The sequence below is a fragment of the Epinephelus lanceolatus genome, chromosome 14, assembly GCF_041903045.1.
Source record: "Epinephelus lanceolatus isolate andai-2023 chromosome 14, ASM4190304v1, whole genome shotgun sequence".
Taxonomy (NCBI): Eukaryota; Metazoa; Chordata; class Actinopteri; order Perciformes; family Serranidae; genus Epinephelus; species Epinephelus lanceolatus.
Window position 1 is genome coordinate 34,899,459 of NC_135747.1, and position 17,134 is coordinate 34,916,592.

Below are 17,134 nucleotides of genomic sequence, written 5' to 3' on the forward strand. Positions count from 1 at the left end.
GAGGATTTTGTTTTTATCTCTTGCTGTCAGAGCTGTCAGGATTAAACAGAGATCGCTTTCAAAAATATTCACGGTCTGGGCCTCTTTATATCAGCACAACGCAGACAACACCAGAGTCCACTGGCTAAGAGTCACTGGCAATTATACTATGTGTAGAATTAGATTCCAGAGGTCGCTAGGTAACACTGTTTCCTACTTTCGTGATCAAACATTTCCAATAATCAATTTATAGTATAATTTTATAATTTTTAAGGTGATGACATCATAAAATATGCTGATATACATTCAAAGCTTCATTTGAAAACCTCAATAGGAGCTTCATGTAAATAGAATAAAACATTTGGTACAGCTATAATAAAAATACTACATGTAAAAGTCCTGCATTTCATTCATTTATTTTTTGCTTAAAAGTAAGTTTTATCTTGAGAATGTACTCAAATGTACTTAAAAGGATTCAACTGGCAAAACAGCTTGACAGTTTTATTTAATATCATAATTTGGGATTATTATTATAGCCAGTGGAAGTAGAGCTAATCTTTGCCATTTGCCGCCCACAAAGGAAGGTCTGCACCTTTAGTAACAAGGTGCCCTAACAGCACCATAAATGACATTTATTTGTTAAAGAAAGTTGATTAAATAATCATAAAAAGACTAACTCGTTTAATCCAATTAATCACTTTGTTTGAGGATTATTTTTAGGGTGATGATGTCATGAAATATGATGGCAGACATTTCAAGCCTCAATAGAAGTTTGGAGCGTAAACAAATGACATCACATACAGCCCTAGTTTGGTGTATGGTTTATGTTTGATAAACAGCTTGTGAGACTGCCTCTTCTTATTTTTGCTATAACCATTAACCCCGTCTTTCCACTCAACTCCCATCTGAATGTCTGGAAAATCTAATGAAGCAAACAAACTCTGATTACGGCTGCACTGCAGTCATTCCAGCTATTCATTAGCTAACAACACTCACACACGTCAGCGTGAGTCATTAGTATTCAAGAGCAATACACGAACACCACTGAGGCTGTCCAAAGCTATGACGTTTGTTTTTTTTTTCCTCTTTGGAAAAGCTTGCAACAGAACATCCTGTGTGTTTCAGTTGGGAGATGAAGTCTCCGAATGAAGGCCTGAGGGTGCAGAAGATTTTCCAGAGGTCCAGAGCACCAAGGTCGGTCCTTATCCACATAAACAGTCCTAACCCCACCGTGACTTCATTATTTCTATTTATGCTTCTGTCACTGTGGAACAGTCTCCCTCCCCATTCATTAAGACTCTTTACTCTTCCTCTCCAGTGATGAGCTCCCTTGTGTCACTTTTCCTTTCTGTTGCATACAGCACAGGCGCATACGTTTATTTTAATCAATTCACTGAGGGATAAATCCTGCTGCTGGCAATGAAGACGCAATAGTATGTTCCAAAAGGTCATCGGCCAGTTAAACAGCCTAGGGGAACACATTGAGAGGAGAAAGCTACGAGTCTGTGACCTTGTCATGAGTGGAAATGCTGCAGCAATCCCTGACCGCCAGTCGGTCAGCCAGAAGTCCAGAGACCAGGATCAACAGGGCCTCAGATATTTCCTGAATATATTAACAAGCAGCAGAGGATGCATTTTCTTTTTCTTTTTCAACAGCGCCTGTTGAGTTACATTTTGCATTATGGTTAGATGTTGAAATATTGGCAGCCAGACCAGCAGCCCTGTGAGGCTGCACCAGACTGCATGAATATATATCAATATATAGTTGTATGCAGTCTATGGGCTGCACAGTGATGCTTTGAGTGTTAACATCTACATAGAAACTATCACAAGCGCTGTCCAAGGTGCTGAGGCTGGAGCTGTATCCCGGGTATTCACCAGTGAGCTCAGTCCTGCTAGCAGGGGAGTTAAATGGCTAAGCAGCAACCTCCAGGGCTGAAAAATGACACCAGTGTGGAAGTGCTGTAACTGCACATCCTCCAAAGGCCACATGACGCTGGCTACATCGTTGAGTAAATCCCCATAGATGCCCATGTAGAACTCAAAAGTTAGACATGTTTATAGCTCATGTGCTCGGTCATGACGGTTGTATGGGGATGAATTTAAAAATAAGTCACCCATTTGCATTTAATTAAGTTTTAAACTAAAAAAAAAAACAATCCAAGATAGCGGCAGGCAAAATGCCAAACTCCAGGCCACAGACCAATAGATGATGTCAGAGTGACAGTATACAGTCTATGGTAATGGCTAATAGTTTCCCTTCAGCCTCATCATTTGCCTCACTTTTTTTAATCTCACAATACTGCTGTTCTGGAAGGTAACTTCATTATTTAATTAGGTCAGTTTTCCTTGTCAGTCCTGGAATAAGCTATTTTTGTTTCTGTTTCTGTGTGGGCTTATGCAAAAAAAAAAAATTGGACATTTGAAATTACACCTGTGGCATGTTTTCTGCCTTTGGATCCTCATAAGAAACATATAGGCAACATGTTCACAATGGCAAGGTTAATGTGGAGGTAGTCTCTATATAGGCAAACCCCGGAGATCTTGCCTTCGGAAGAAGAGAGGAAGAGCCCTGGTTTCCGGTTGTAGGCTGTTTATAGTCCACGTGATATTGACCAATGACGTTTGAGCCGGCTGCAGTTGTTGCCAGGTTAAACGGTCCGTGCGGTGAACTAACAAGACGGAACATAATTGGCGTCACTGCAAACTCTGAATCCATGGCAATGGTTCAGCATATTTACTTATATATAAACGGAAGTCAGAAACGGAAATTGGCCTCCTCCGCCCAAATCAAACCGGAATGCCAAAAAATCGGGGGTCTGCCCCCAGAGGCTGTATCGCCGTCTGCTGGAAGTCAGACGCCGAATACAGCTGATGGGTTCCAAGAATGATATGGAGGTAGACCAGTTTTCAACTAGCTAGCAAGCTAGCTATTTAACTCTGTTATCTTGTCAATTTCACAATCACAACAGAATTTAGTAACTTTCACCACTGCTTATTTTAGAAAGGCCACTACAAGAAAACATGTTAGTTATTTATTAAATATAATTTGGGTTTAGACTGGCACACGTTTGCTACCAGGCACAATCCTGGGAAAATGAAGGCTTTCTAATGTTAGGGTGCTTTTTAAACTAGCTAACACTGGCAGTCAGAAACAAAATCTATGATCAATCGTCCGTTTAGTAACATAAACAACGAACACATTGTCCTGCGGTTGCCTATAGGCTGAGATGCCTGTGTGTTTCATACCAGGATGCACTCACACGAACAAAAGGTCTTGCTCGTTCTTTCGCTTACTGAGACGAGACTAGGAGTTGCTGGATAAAACAAATCAGGTAAGATAATGTTAGCTAGGTTACCGAGCCATCTAGCTAGCTAGCTGGTGTTGGAGATGTATCGTGCGAGCTGAGAGATGAAGCTCACTGAGCTGTTTCACACAAAACTATGTGTGATGGTATATTAAAACCCCACAAAACAGCAACATTCTTTTTTAAAAGATTATTTGGGGGGATTTTTGGCTTTTATTTGAAAGGACAGTAGTAGCATGAAAGGAGGAAGACAGAGGGGTTTACATGTAGCACAGGTACCACAGGTTGGAATTGAACCCACAGTCAGTGCAGCAAGGATATAGCCTACCAGGTGAGCTACTCTGCACCCCAAAACTGCAACTTTCCTAACTTGCAAAATGATCTTTTAAATTGACAAACATCATTTGTGTAATACAGGACACCATTCAGACAGGATCAAAAATGTCTTCTTTCTCTTGCCATTGACTACAGTACATATTTTCTCTGAAATAAGGTCACATGGGGGACATGTGAGGGACTTTGCCTTTCTATACTGTACCAGGTACGATGTTGACCATGTTCGTCACCTTAGTTTAGGGTGTTAGCATTTTAACATTTGCTAGTTAGCATCAAACATAAAGTGCAGCTGAGACTGATAGATATTTGACATGTAGTATTGGACGTATTGGAAAAACAGATGTGATTAAAGTGCAAGATGAGAAGGCAGTGGGTCACCAAAGTCAGTAGGATTCATCTTCTGGAGGACCTTAATTATCTATACAATTTTTTTGTGGCAATCCAGCCCACAGCTGTTGAGATACTTCTCTCAAAACCACAAATGTGAATCTCATTAGGCCCTAGAAGACGAGTCAGAGGACCACAAAGGTCAGTAAGAATCAGCTACCTGTTTTACACAGTGACCAAAAGACTGTTTGAATTCCTGTGAGCTCTGGCTGTATTATATTGAAAGCCCAATCATGAAACAAGATACAATTACTCAGATAAAATTAGAACTCATGCAAACACATTTTAATCCTTGTTAGATCCCAATCTACCTGAACAGCTAACAAGCATGGAAATGAAAGTATAAATTCTCCCCTTACGGACAAGAATTTGTTTCACACATTTATTCACAGCTGCATTAAAAATAGATTTCTGAATAAGGCCTTTCAAGGATAATGAAGGTAATCTGGAACCCCCTGCTAGAATACATTCCTCTTCCCACCTATGAATATTTGCAAAGCGCATGGAGCTAATTCACCATGGAGTAGACTGCAAATATTACACAGGGAATTAGGTTAAAGCGGGATTTAAAACAGGGGCTCTGCCATTTTTAAAGAGTTTACTTTAAAAGTACCATCAAGCACCTTTTTTTTTTCACAGGGAGAGACATTCAAGAGTAAGTCTTTGTAAGTCACTTTGAGTTTCACAGCACATGAGCCGATAAAGGTCCACATTTCATCTCTTTAAAGCTTCCACAGACACAAGTCATTTTCACAGATTTTCTCCCCTGGCTTTCGCTAATTAGGTTATTATCAGCTTGTAGAGTAGTGCCATCGTGTTGTTTCATATGTTCCTCTTGTACTTTATAAGTCTTTGTACAGAACGCCGGAGACCGGGAACAGACGGTGATGTCAACGCTATTACTCATGTAAGAGAAAAGAGCCAAGTAAATCGTTAAAGTTAAACAAAGGTAGGAAGTACGGAAACTTTTTACCATTTACTGTGGGTTGAATGCCATACTAGAATTAATCTACAGTGTGTTTTTACTACTCCAATTCTGTGATCCAGAGCAAAATATGTCCATAAATACTGCCCAGATTCCCATTATTTTTGGTATAGATACTGATTGTCCTCAGGGGATGGCTGTCATTGAGTTCTGTGACTTTAACTTTTTCCCTAGAACCATCATCAGAGTGAAATAAGCCCTAAAACCTTGAAATAAGTTTGCATTTTAGCACTTCTGGCTCCCTTGTCTTGGAGTCAACATTTTTTTTCGTGGCCTAAAAATACAGTCTGTGATTAGTGTTCAAGTTTTGTTCTAGGACATAAAATACGTCAGTAAATCCCCCACTCATGAATTTTGAAGCTTTTACATGTGTTAAAGGAGCAGCATTTAGGATTTAGTGGCATCTGGAGGTAAGGATTACAGATTGCAACCAGCTGAAACTTTTCCCATGTGCCAAGCGTGAACTCCCGGTTAGGATTTTTTTCAGTGTTCAGTATCCTTTCATCCATCCATCCATCCATCCATTTTCAACCGCTTATCTGAAGCCGGGTCACGGGGGCAGCAGGGTGAGCAAAGTATTCCAGACGTCCCTCTCCCCAACAATGCTTTCAGCTCCTCCTGGGGGACCCCAAGGTGTTCCCAGGTCAATTAAGATATATAATCCCTCCAGCATGTCCTGGGTCTGCCCTGGGGCCTCCTACCAGTGGGACGTGCCTGGAAAATCTCTAACAGGAGGCGCCCAGGAGGCATCCTGCTCAGATGCCCGAGCCACCTCAGCTGACCCCTTTCGATGCAAAGGAGCAGCGGCTCTACTCCGATCTCCCTCCAGATGTCCCAGCTCCTCACCCTATCTCTAAGGCTGAGCCCAGACACCCTTCTGAGAAAACTCATGTATCTGAGATCTCATTCTTTCGATCACTACCCATAACTCCTGGCCATAGGTGAGGGCTGGGATGTGAAGGACCAGTAAATCAAAAGCTTTGCCTTCCGGCTCAGCTCCCTCTTCACCACGACAGTCGGTCACAAGGCCCACATCACTGCAGATCACTGCCAATGCTGCGCCAAACCGCAGAGGTCTTTTCCACCCAGAAGAAAGGGACTCAGTGATCTAAGCTTTAAAATTCACGAGTGGGGATTTATTGACGTTGTTCAGCTAATCGCAGACAGGAGGCTAGACCAGGACCTGCCAATGTGCGCTCAGATTTTTTTTAGTATAACTTAAAATCCAGATGTTCAGCAGGTTTTTACAGGGAGCTGAATTATCAGCAGGGGTCTCTTTTGGGCCTTTTCCACTGGCACTTTTGGCCACACTGAGTAAAGCCATGCTGCGCCAATTTGCGTTTCCATTATCCATCAGGATGCGCCGTGCCATGCCAAGCTGACCTTCCCCTGAGTAGGTCCAAAAGCAAGTAGCGGTGACGTCTCTCTAACTGCAGCCAACCCCCATTGACCGCTCAAACAAGCGTGTGTGTTGTCTCTACTCACCTCTGACTGCAGGAGACCAGAGAGAAAGGCGTTTTTAAAGTCTCTGTGTTCAGCTTTGAGGACTTTTGTAGCTTCTAACTGAATCTGTGATTTGGAGTTCAGTTTCTCTCCTGAATCCTGTTTTTACTTTAGATATCTGCTTTATTCTTCTGATTCAAGTTTGCTATCAGTCGTATTAGAAGTTGTGTGAAGTTGCTGCCCTGTTGTAATGGGTACGCTAATCCCTGCTGCGCTAGGCTGATGGCCCAAACCAAACCAAGCAAAGCCAAGGCAGCTCCTGACTATTAAAAAGGGTTATTCCTCTCCAAAACAAATGAACATGGTGATTTAAAGCGATTAAAACACTGACTACAGCAGTTTCATGTTCAAAATATGTGTTTTTCTGATGCTCTGCTCGTTGTGGGGAGGCTGCTAACTGCAGTGGCTGAAGCGACAACTCAAAAACGCATGACCCTACCTAGAGCCAGTGTTTAGTTTTTGCCAATCTGTTCTACTGTAGAAACACCAGTGCAACATGGTGGCTCCCTATGTAGATATAAATAGCTCATTCTAAGGTAATGAAAACACAATGATTCTTATTTCCAGGTGATTATACATTAAAGAAAACATACTTATTATATCATATTCCATTTCTGCCAATATATCCCCTGAAATCCTACACATTGCCCATTTAAAGGTTCTATATGGGATATTCAGAGCAATATAGCAGCAAACCACTTCTTACTAATTAAAGATATATTGGAGTAATGGCGTCCTGAGCAGAGAATGAAGTCAAACTACCCCTGTGTGTGTTGTAGTCTGAGCTTCTCTGTTAGTGCAATAATCCAAAATGCAATGGAAAATCCCATTTGAGTTTTGTCGAGGAAACCAGAGGGATCGTAACAAGCAGACTGACCAGCCCAAAAAAAAAAAAAAAAAAAAAAAAAAAAATCATCCCTGCACCCCTCTATTTCTAATAATCTATTATGGAGAACTTTTCTCTAGCTCCACCTTTAGGACAAACTTAATATTGTGTTATATTATGCTGTGCTGTATATGACTACATATTTTAAGCCAAACTACTGGAGGGAAAGTAGGAAATAGATCAAGGTTTGTTTGTTTCATATAATTTCATTTTTAAACACTGCAGCAGAGGAGATGCCAGCAGGACTGTCAACCTTTAGCCCCGTGTTTTTTATGGAGCTCATTTTTCCATGGAGCTAATTTGGCTCAGCATTAGCTAAGAATGGCTGAGAGCTAGCAGTCATATCAGCAGCTGCTGCTCTCTCATTAGTCCCCCTCAGTTCAGTTTCTGGCAGTGAGCCGTTACCTTTGAGCTTCACTTGTTAAAATGCCAGACGGATGTGAGTAAGTATCAGCCAAAGGTCTTGGTGAGCGCTGTAGTTAGTCAGCTCGAGAGCGAGTTTCAGAATAAGAGATTTGTGACTAATTGGCTGACATTCATTCTGCACTCTATAAATTATACTATAAATCCACGTTCACATGTACACAAAACAAAAGAGGGGAGGAGTGGGCTTTGAATTGTCTTCGTGAGTGTGCATTAAATACACATCAATAAATATAAGGCTCAGTCATGCCTGGTTTTGATGCACGCCAAGTTTCGGAGGGTGAAGCCCATTTCGACTGGTATGATACAGCGCTGTAGGCACTGGCTGAGTGCTATATTAATTTTAATATCTGAAATAAGTACAGCACTCTCTCTTGCTGTCTCATGGGTCACTTACAAAAGGTGATAGCTGCAGGTCATGCTGGCAATATCTATACATAATGTCTCTCTGCATAGCGCACAGCGGGTTATTCCCTTCCTGGAAACAATAATAAGAGGACTGACTGGATAACACATCAAGGAAATGTCTCAGTGAACTTCACTGTAAAAATTTCATATGCTGCTCACTTCTATTTATGTTTTGGCACTAATTCCAAACAGAGTTGTGACACTTTGTCCTTGTTTGCATAAACAAAGTAATCTCTGGTTAAATATCTAAAATGACAAAAAAAATTATGCAACGGTTTTGCCAGATGGTACATGAAATCTGGTCTGAGGCATCAGCAGACTAAGCTGCTGCTTAAGGTCCCAAAGCCCATCAGGGGCACCAAAAATGGGCAATATACACATATGAAAAGCTCTGCTCATAAATTAAGTGTTTCAGTACTATTTGTTGTTTCATTTTGACTCCTTCAAAACAAAGAAGGAAATTTAATTGTTAAAGGGATTTGCAAATTGTTTTGTACGTTTGTACACTGCAAAGTTCACTAGCTGTTTCTGGGAGTAAAAATACCAATGAATAACCAGAATAAATGTTAGCGTTGTACATTTCTGCAAACCACAAATAAGTTATATTTGCACTTTACTATGTAGCAGATACGTTAAACTTAACATTTAAACAACACTGTGGTAATGTGGTTATATTTAGGCACAAAAACCACTTGGTAATGGTTAGGGAATTATTATGTTTTGGCTCATAACACCTAGTTCGGGGGGTCACTTTATTGGCAGAAAACACAGCAATGATTTAGTAAAAAGAAAAGATGGCAGGGGAAATACAGCACACAAATTCAACTGAGCTGGACAGCCACAAAAAATGTTCACAGGCTGAGATCAATGCCAAAAAATGTCAGTTTATACAGAACATCCATGCTCAAAAAGAAGGACGCTCAAAGTGTAAAAAATAATAAAAAAGAGATTAAAAACAGCAGCAAATGTTTCAGTGCTACTGACAGAGTGCTTCACAGAACAGATAAAGACAGGTGTGATCAATCAATCAATCAATCAACTTTATTTGTAGAGCGCTTTTCCTGCACGGACATGCAACACAAAGTGCTTTACAGAATTAAAAGCAATTAACACAATTAAAGAAAGAAAAACAATTACAAAGAAAGCCCCTTGCTTCCACCCTTCATACTAGACACACACACACACACACATACACACACACACACACACACACACACACACACACACACACAATAGGGAGACATGGCATGGCACTGAGGATCAAGGAAACGCCACCTTTGGGGCCGTCCACACTGGGAGGAGCCGCAGGCCGTGCCATCGGGGGGGACCAGCACCCAGGCCCCCCGACTCCGACAGACAGGTGGACCCCCACATCAAAGAGAGGAGCCCCCAGCCGGCCAGGCCGAAGGGACCCAAGGACAGCACCCCCAATAGCAGACTCGACACAGCTCCCAGTGTGGAGGACCCCCCTGAGGAAACACTGGAGTTAAAAGCTAAAGACTAAAAGCATAAAATAGGACTAAAAGAATAAATAAAATAAATACAGTACCAAAAATAAAATACGTAAGATTATAAATAAAATAGAATAGATACAGTACCAGTGATAAATAAAAACAAAAAATTAAGATTAATATCATCTTAAAAAGCAAGATAAAAGCAGCAACATAAAGTAGGATAGAACCAGATAAGAACATAAGAAGAGTTTAAAATATTAGTTAAAAGCCTGATTAAAAAGGTGTGTCTTTAATCTTCTTTTGAAAATATCAACAGTCTCTGCAGTCCTGAGGCTCTCCAGCAGGCTGTTCCACAGGTGGGGGCCATAGTGGCTAAATGCTGCCTCACCATGGGTTTTTGTTCTGGGTTTTGGTATGGTTAAAAGGCCAGTGCTGGAGGACCTCAGGGTCCGCGAGGGTTGATATGGTAAAAGCAGATCAGATAAATAAGAGGGCGCAAGGCCGTTAAGACATTTAAAAACGAGTAAGAGAATCTTAAAATCGATCCTGAAGCAGACGGGGAGCCAATGCAGCGACTCTAAAACCGGTGTAATGTGCTCCCGCCCTCTGGTCCTCGTCAGCACGCGTGCGGCTGAGTTTTGTAATAATTGGAGATTTAAAATACTCTTTTTGGGAAGACCAGAGAGCAGGGCATTACAGTAATCTAAGCGACAGGAAATAAAAGCATGCATTAACACCTCCGTACTGGCCTGAGAGAGAAACGGGCGGACTCTGGCTATGTTCTTAAGGTGATAAAAACCTATTTTCGTTATATTTTTGATATGCTGCCACTAATTAGATGAAATCAACTCTGAGGAGCACTAAGCAAAAAGAACAACTTTTCTAGCCACTGTCCTGGCAGAAATATCTCAGTAAAAAACAACAGCTTTTTGTGGCACTATCCTGGCAGGAAATGCAGTAATGTCGCATTAGAAAAAACTGCTTTATACTGCACTACACCGGCAGGAAACAAAGCAATGTATTGGTAAAAAAACAACCGCTTATTGTGGCAATATGTAGCCAGAAAAAGCAGCAATTTCTCTGTATAAACAACAATTTTGTGTGGCACTATCCCAGCAGGATATGCAGCAATGTCTCAGTAAAAAATACTGCTTTTTGCTGCACTACACAGACAGGTAACACAGCGATGTATTGGTAAAAAACAACCGCTTTTCATGGAAATATCCAGGCAGGAAAAGCAGCGATGTCTCAGAAAAAAAACAACAGCTTTTTGTGGCACTTATGCAGACAGGAAGCAGCAATGTATAGGTAAAAACAATCACTTTTTGTGCAACTATCCCTGCAAGTAAAGCAGCAGTAAAACAAATGCTTTTCATCCTAAAATGCTAAAAAAAATAAAAATGTGACGGGTGGTGAAAGATCCGTGCTCTGTGCCCTAAAAGCTGCAGGGAATACAGTGACTACTTGCTAAATCACAACCAGTGTTGCTGTTTGTTGGTCCCAAACAGTGGTCTTGCCCAGGTGTCACATCATCCACCATCCCCTCCCCCTTCAGGTGACAGTCACAGATGCACAATGCAACCATTTTCCTCTGCCGCTTAGAGTGCTGCTTACACTCCTTGTGCGCTGACATGTTTAAAAAGGCTAGGTAGTTTTCTAAAAAAGCTTTGTATTGTAATTTTTAATAAATGTTACTCAAGCAGAGGTAAATAGTTTATGTGAGGATTATTTTCAGCTGCAGATTAATACACATTTGGTGCCTTGGTGAATATTCCCTACAACAGTGTACGTGGGATAGACTCAAAATAAACAACAGTGCCTGCATTTACCATAATGAAGGAACATGTCACGGTGAGGCTCATTGATGTGTTTTCACCAGCGACAATGCAGCTCTGCTGCACAGAGGAAGAGGCTACAGTACATCAGACTTGGCTGCACAGACAATACGTGTTAGCAGGATCAATTTTTTGTTGGTTTCAGTCTTTTCATGGGATTTCTTGACAATAAAAAAAATACAGAATTTGCCAGCCTTATCCTTTAATGCTCTTTTTCAATATCTGTGCACCATTTTCTACCCTTTCATTTTTTAAAGAAAAGATGTCCTCAACTTAACCATTTATTCCCCCGATGAATGAGTGCAGACATGTACAGACTTAGAATGAACATTCACTCTGCTCTTTAGCCTGTTGGGAGGTTTAATCAACATCTGTGTCATGTCAGGGTAACAGCGTGAAATTCTCACAAGGTTAGTGGAGAGTGGCGTCAAAACAGTTCGACCTGTATCAGAGTCACAACAATCTCATTTAACCTCATGTTTTATTGCTTGTCTAGTTCCAGTAGATTATTTAAAAAGATGTAGGAAGATAAATACTTAAAGAAAGAACACTAGATGTAATGCACACCCGTTATGTCTCTGTGCTCTTTTAATATTTGCCTTCTTAAAAAAAGGACCACTCTGCCGCAGTGACATGCCAGTGGGCAACTACACACTCTGCTAATTGGACTGCCAAGTATAAAAACTCACATAAAAACTGTTTAACATCTTGTCAGCAGCCTTTGACATAACTGGGGCAAACACAATAAAGGATTAATAACATGTGCCAACATCCGGCTATTTTCTCAGACCTTGAGTCCTTGTACGTGCTGGCATAACAAGTTGTGACATTACATGGAGGACAAAAAAAGCGGTATAATAATTGCGTTGACACCAGACACTTCCCACGCCTTGGAATGTGTCAGAAAAAGTGAGAGGATGTGTTATCTGACTCTGACCTGTAATGTCATCAATAAAAATTGTACACGGAGAACAGAGCATGGAAAAGTGATGATATCTGAAGTGACAGAAGTACATGTAGTTCTTACGGTCGATGTTTATGTTGATAATGTCTATGGGATAAATATGGAGCTTGTTTATTAGGGAGTTGACGGACAGTTAATGTGGACTGAGCAAAGAATTATTGTCAACACAACTTCCCTGTGAAACCGCAAGTTATAACTTCTATATTTTGATTTGTGCATTGTGTATCTGTATTTACAGAAATGTCAACAAAATGCTGGCATTCTGCGCGTCAAAGAAACGTAAAAAATCCAAAGTTGTTCCACCCTGGAGCCTTTTGTTCCATGTTTTGTTCTGTTTTTTAGATATTTTTTTGGGCAAAGGGCCACAGGCTGGATTCAAACCCGGGTGTCTGCTCTACCCGCTAAGCCACTGACGCCTCCATATTGTTCCATGTTTTTGTGTCTAAGTGACTAATGGGAACAATATTTCTTGAAACCAGTCCAGTATAGAGTGTAAGAAGCAGTAAAGCTGCAATGTACAGTAAACACTCAGGGGATGTTGGCACAGTCAATTTACGTCCATTAAATGTCCTTGTTTTTACCACTGACATGCTCAGATTGTTATTATAAGTGTCTGAGAAGATTGTTGAAAGGATTCCTTCAGAGACAGACCTTTTTGATTAACCAGAAACAGCCAGGAAATTGCTATCTTCAAACCCACCAGACTCCATTTTAAAAAAAACAGTAATTTTATCATCGTAAAACACACTTCATTCAAAGTCTACTGAAGCAAAATAAAACTCACAGAAGCCATCTTGGTTTGTCTTTCCACTCTTCTAACAGCCACCAGCTCTGGTTTGGTTGAAATAAACCCTTAATTCAATCAGTTAGATGTGAAAACACACTGCCTCCATATACACGCTAAAATTACTGTTTATTTAAATGGAGTCTGGCTGGTTTGGTGATGGCAATTTGAGGCTGTTTCTGCTTTATCCAAACAGTATTTGGATTGATTGTTTAGCCACTGGTAAGAAAATTGTGAGCCTCCAAGGACCTGTAGTTGTTGAGGTTGCAAACCCCTGCGTGATAACGTTAGCACATCATCAAAACATAGGCTAATGGCGTTGAGTAACATTAGCGCTGCGCTACTGTTTCAAAACCTGCAAGGAAACCTTTCACTAAAAAAACATGATGCTAGTCTATTACATCTTGGCGATAATGGCTGCAGGGTACTAATATTATGCTAAGTTTAATTAATCATATCTATAGCGTACGCAATAGCATATCTTATCGTCTCTTATCGTTTAAATGCACTTTAAAGGCTGGGGGAAAGGTTGTTTTCCCCCTTGCCGACTCCACTCTCACCATGCCCCCTAACTATGACTAGACACTGACTGTATGTAAGGAATAAAGAAACATGTTTATTGGTAAGCTTTACAGGTATTTAAACAAAGCCAGGCTAAGCTATGCTAAGCTAAGCAAAGCTAACTAGTATAAGCTAAGCTAGGATAAGTGAATCCCGGCTGAAGCTCCACACTTAATGCACATAAACGAGCAGTATGAATCTTCTCTTCTAAATCTTGACAAGAAAGCCAGTATGAATATTTCCCAAAATGTCTTTCTATTTCTCATAACTTCCTCATTTCATTATAAATACCAAAGGAAGACACTTTGTTTCCTCTACATGTGAACATTCCCACACATCCAAAATGGCTGAATGTCTTTCATGAGCAGAATAAAGCAAAAAATAGTCTCAATTCTGCTTGGATTCAATTGTAAACAGTGTGCAGCAAATCAGCGATGAATCAAATGTCACACAGAAAGTTAATGAAAGCAAATCAAGTGAAACATCTGTGCACAGACTCACCCCAACTCCATCCTCATGCCTGTACTGTTTCCAGGCCCGGCCCGTGTCACTGTAGAGCAGGAGGTAACTGCTGACCCAGTCCCAGCTGTCATGACGTCCCTGCGTGGCCACAGCCGTCACCTCCATCTGCTCCCTGAGGTCCACCTGGAGCCACGGCTCCTGGTCTGTCACCATGGGAGACCAGCCTCCTGCTCCTGGAGGAGGGCAGAGAAATAGGGGTCCTTCAAACATCGATACTGTGGATAATGACTGATTGAGTGTTGTGGTTTATGCTAAGTTGCCACACGGCTCAGGCTGCAAAAAATGTATAAACTCCTGATCTGAGTACGAGGAGCGTTTGCATATGAAAGGCTTTCAAGGTTAGACTCGAGTCGGCACGGTGGAGGTCAGCTGCCTCACTTCCTGGAAAATAGTTGATTCATTTTGAAATGTGTACAGCTGAGCTCCAGAACTTATAAAGAGCAGAATCCTGCGAGCTAAACAAGCTTACCCCTGCTCCACAAGACTCCTCGCCACAATATTGAGCGTATCTGTCATTCTCTCTGGAGATCTGAAACTGGAGATTTTCTGTTCATATCATCTACAAATACACCTGCTGGTAACAGTTTAGCACCTTTTCCACATTCCTTAAAAGGTTGCCTTGTTAGCATTCACCATCTGTAGCTCTAATTAGAGTTTGATGGCACATATGAAGAATGTCCAAAGCTCATGGGAGCTGTTTCTTTTTACCTGAGACACTATAATTTGTATCAGAGGAGTGGCTGAGACGAAAGGAGCAGGAGGTAATAGCAAGAAAAATCAAAGTAATTAGATTGTTTCCTTTTCCTTATGACTAATTTCATTATATTTTCTGTTGGCGTCTGTAGCCATTTGATTTGCTGATGGCTGACTGATTCCTCAGGCTGTTCTGGGGACCAGCTAAAACTGCAGGACATGGCTATGATGTGGTATGAGAAAAGACGACAAATAAATAAACAACAAACCCAAGAAACACAGCACAGGGACCAAAAGGGACTGGCGAAGCAGCAATGGTCGTCCACTGAGAAATCCCTGCAACCCTGGAGCCATGGCAAGCCGTTTAAACATGTGATAGAAGCTCCACTCCTATCTGTAATTACCTTTTAGATATCCATAATAGCATTTCTCCAAGTCAAAATTGTGTTCTCACTCTCATCAGAGTGGCAATTAAAGATGACACCATAACAGTCTTAGCAAAAGAAATTGTATTTCAAGATAACTACAACTTTAATTGTACTAGTCAAAACTTCATTTAAGATATCTCTAAATCCTTTTAAAGTTTAAGTGGCTGTTTTAACATTGTAGATAAGTGTGATTCAGTCCCTCCTGGTCAAAAACAAGGGAAATATAAAAGATGGAACAGACATGACGACAGTGACAGCATTCAGGGAGCCAGAGTTTGGTGTCAGTTGCAATGGAGTCAACTTTAACCTATCAGATCTTTGTTGTTTCAGCTTTGACTAAAAAAAAATCCTCCCAGAGATTAAACAACACACATTAAGTGATGTTTACTGACATCTTTTTATTTTTTATAAAAATGCATGTCCGTCCGCTGCATCTCAGCCTCTGTTGGACAGAGCCATGATCTGTTTGGAGACCAATAACAGGAAAGCAAACATGCATATTCGAATCAAAAATGTCAGTACACATCATGACTCCCAAATACCTGACACCAAACTCTGGCCTTCTCTGGCGTCATGGCCTTTCCTTTTTTTTTATTTTCTTGGTCAAAAAGACGTTTTCAGAAATCAACAATGCCATCTTTCTAAAGCCCCTTTTACATTGCCAGATTTTCCGCGAATGTTGGGCCGCTTTGCCGGCAAGCTGCGAGCGTTTAGACACACAGAGCTGGATTGGCGAGTTGATCTGAGGTGCCCAATTTTCCTCCTTGTAGGGTAGACATATTGGCGGAACCTTTTTGCTTTAAACAGACCGAGGTGGCCTTCCGCAACGGGAGGGGCTGTTGAAGACATGTGGGAGGAGCTGTTAATGACGCCACATGTGCGACCCACTGGCGGTGGATAAACAGGAAACAGCTGATAGTAGGAATTAGCGAGCAGCTAGTAGCAAGAGGGAAACACAAACCTGACAGACACTGTAAAGATGAGCAACTGGGGAGACAAGGAATTGCACGCCCTCCTTGCCCTCGCAAGCGAAGAGGCCATTAACCGTCAGATGACGGGGACGGTGAAGAACGGGCCGACTTATGAGAGAATCACCGAAGGACTGACCAGCCGCTGCTTCCCTCCCACGTCACTGTTTACATCACACGCTGAGCTACACGCTTTGTTACTTGCTCACGCCCCCCATTGCCCCGAAAAAGGCGCATTCTGTACGAACAAAAGTAGGTAGGCGGCATTTTGCCGCACTCCCTGAATTGAGATTTTCCGAGGAAGAATGACGTTGTGGATATTTGAGATGTTAATTTTGGTGGGGAAGAACTGAATTACAGGTATCCACAATATATATAACTGTATCATTTAACTGTGTCATAATTTACTTCTAGGTGTTCCTGTTTTACCTGATTAATGTGTTGTAAATTTTAACAGTTTTTATTCATCATTGGTGCTTTTTTAAAAATGTATTAATATATTCATTTTAATTGTGGTTTTATTGCTTTTTACTTCCTGTTGCCACAAGTGTCTCTTTGTTTGTTTTTTCAGTGTCTTCGTGCATTTATTTCTCAATGTATTTCTGAGTTAAAATAAAGGTTGAACATGAACAGGAACATATATATACATATATATATGTATATATATATACACATATATATACATATATACACACATATACATACAGCGA

The 17,134-nt window shown here is 41.0% G+C and overlaps 1 protein-coding gene across 1 annotated transcript in view; it reads right to left on the minus strand.

Annotated features, from left to right (window-relative positions):
* Nucleotides 1-17,134, minus strand: part of cntnap5a (contactin associated protein family member 5a) — a 188,688-nt gene that overhangs the window by 133,032 nt on the left and 38,522 nt on the right. The window contains exon 3 of the mRNA XM_033617802.2: nt 14,315-14,508. Coding sequence (XP_033473693.2) covers nt 14,315-14,508 — 194 coding nt within the window. The remainder of the gene's footprint in view (nt 1-14,314; nt 14,509-17,134) is intronic.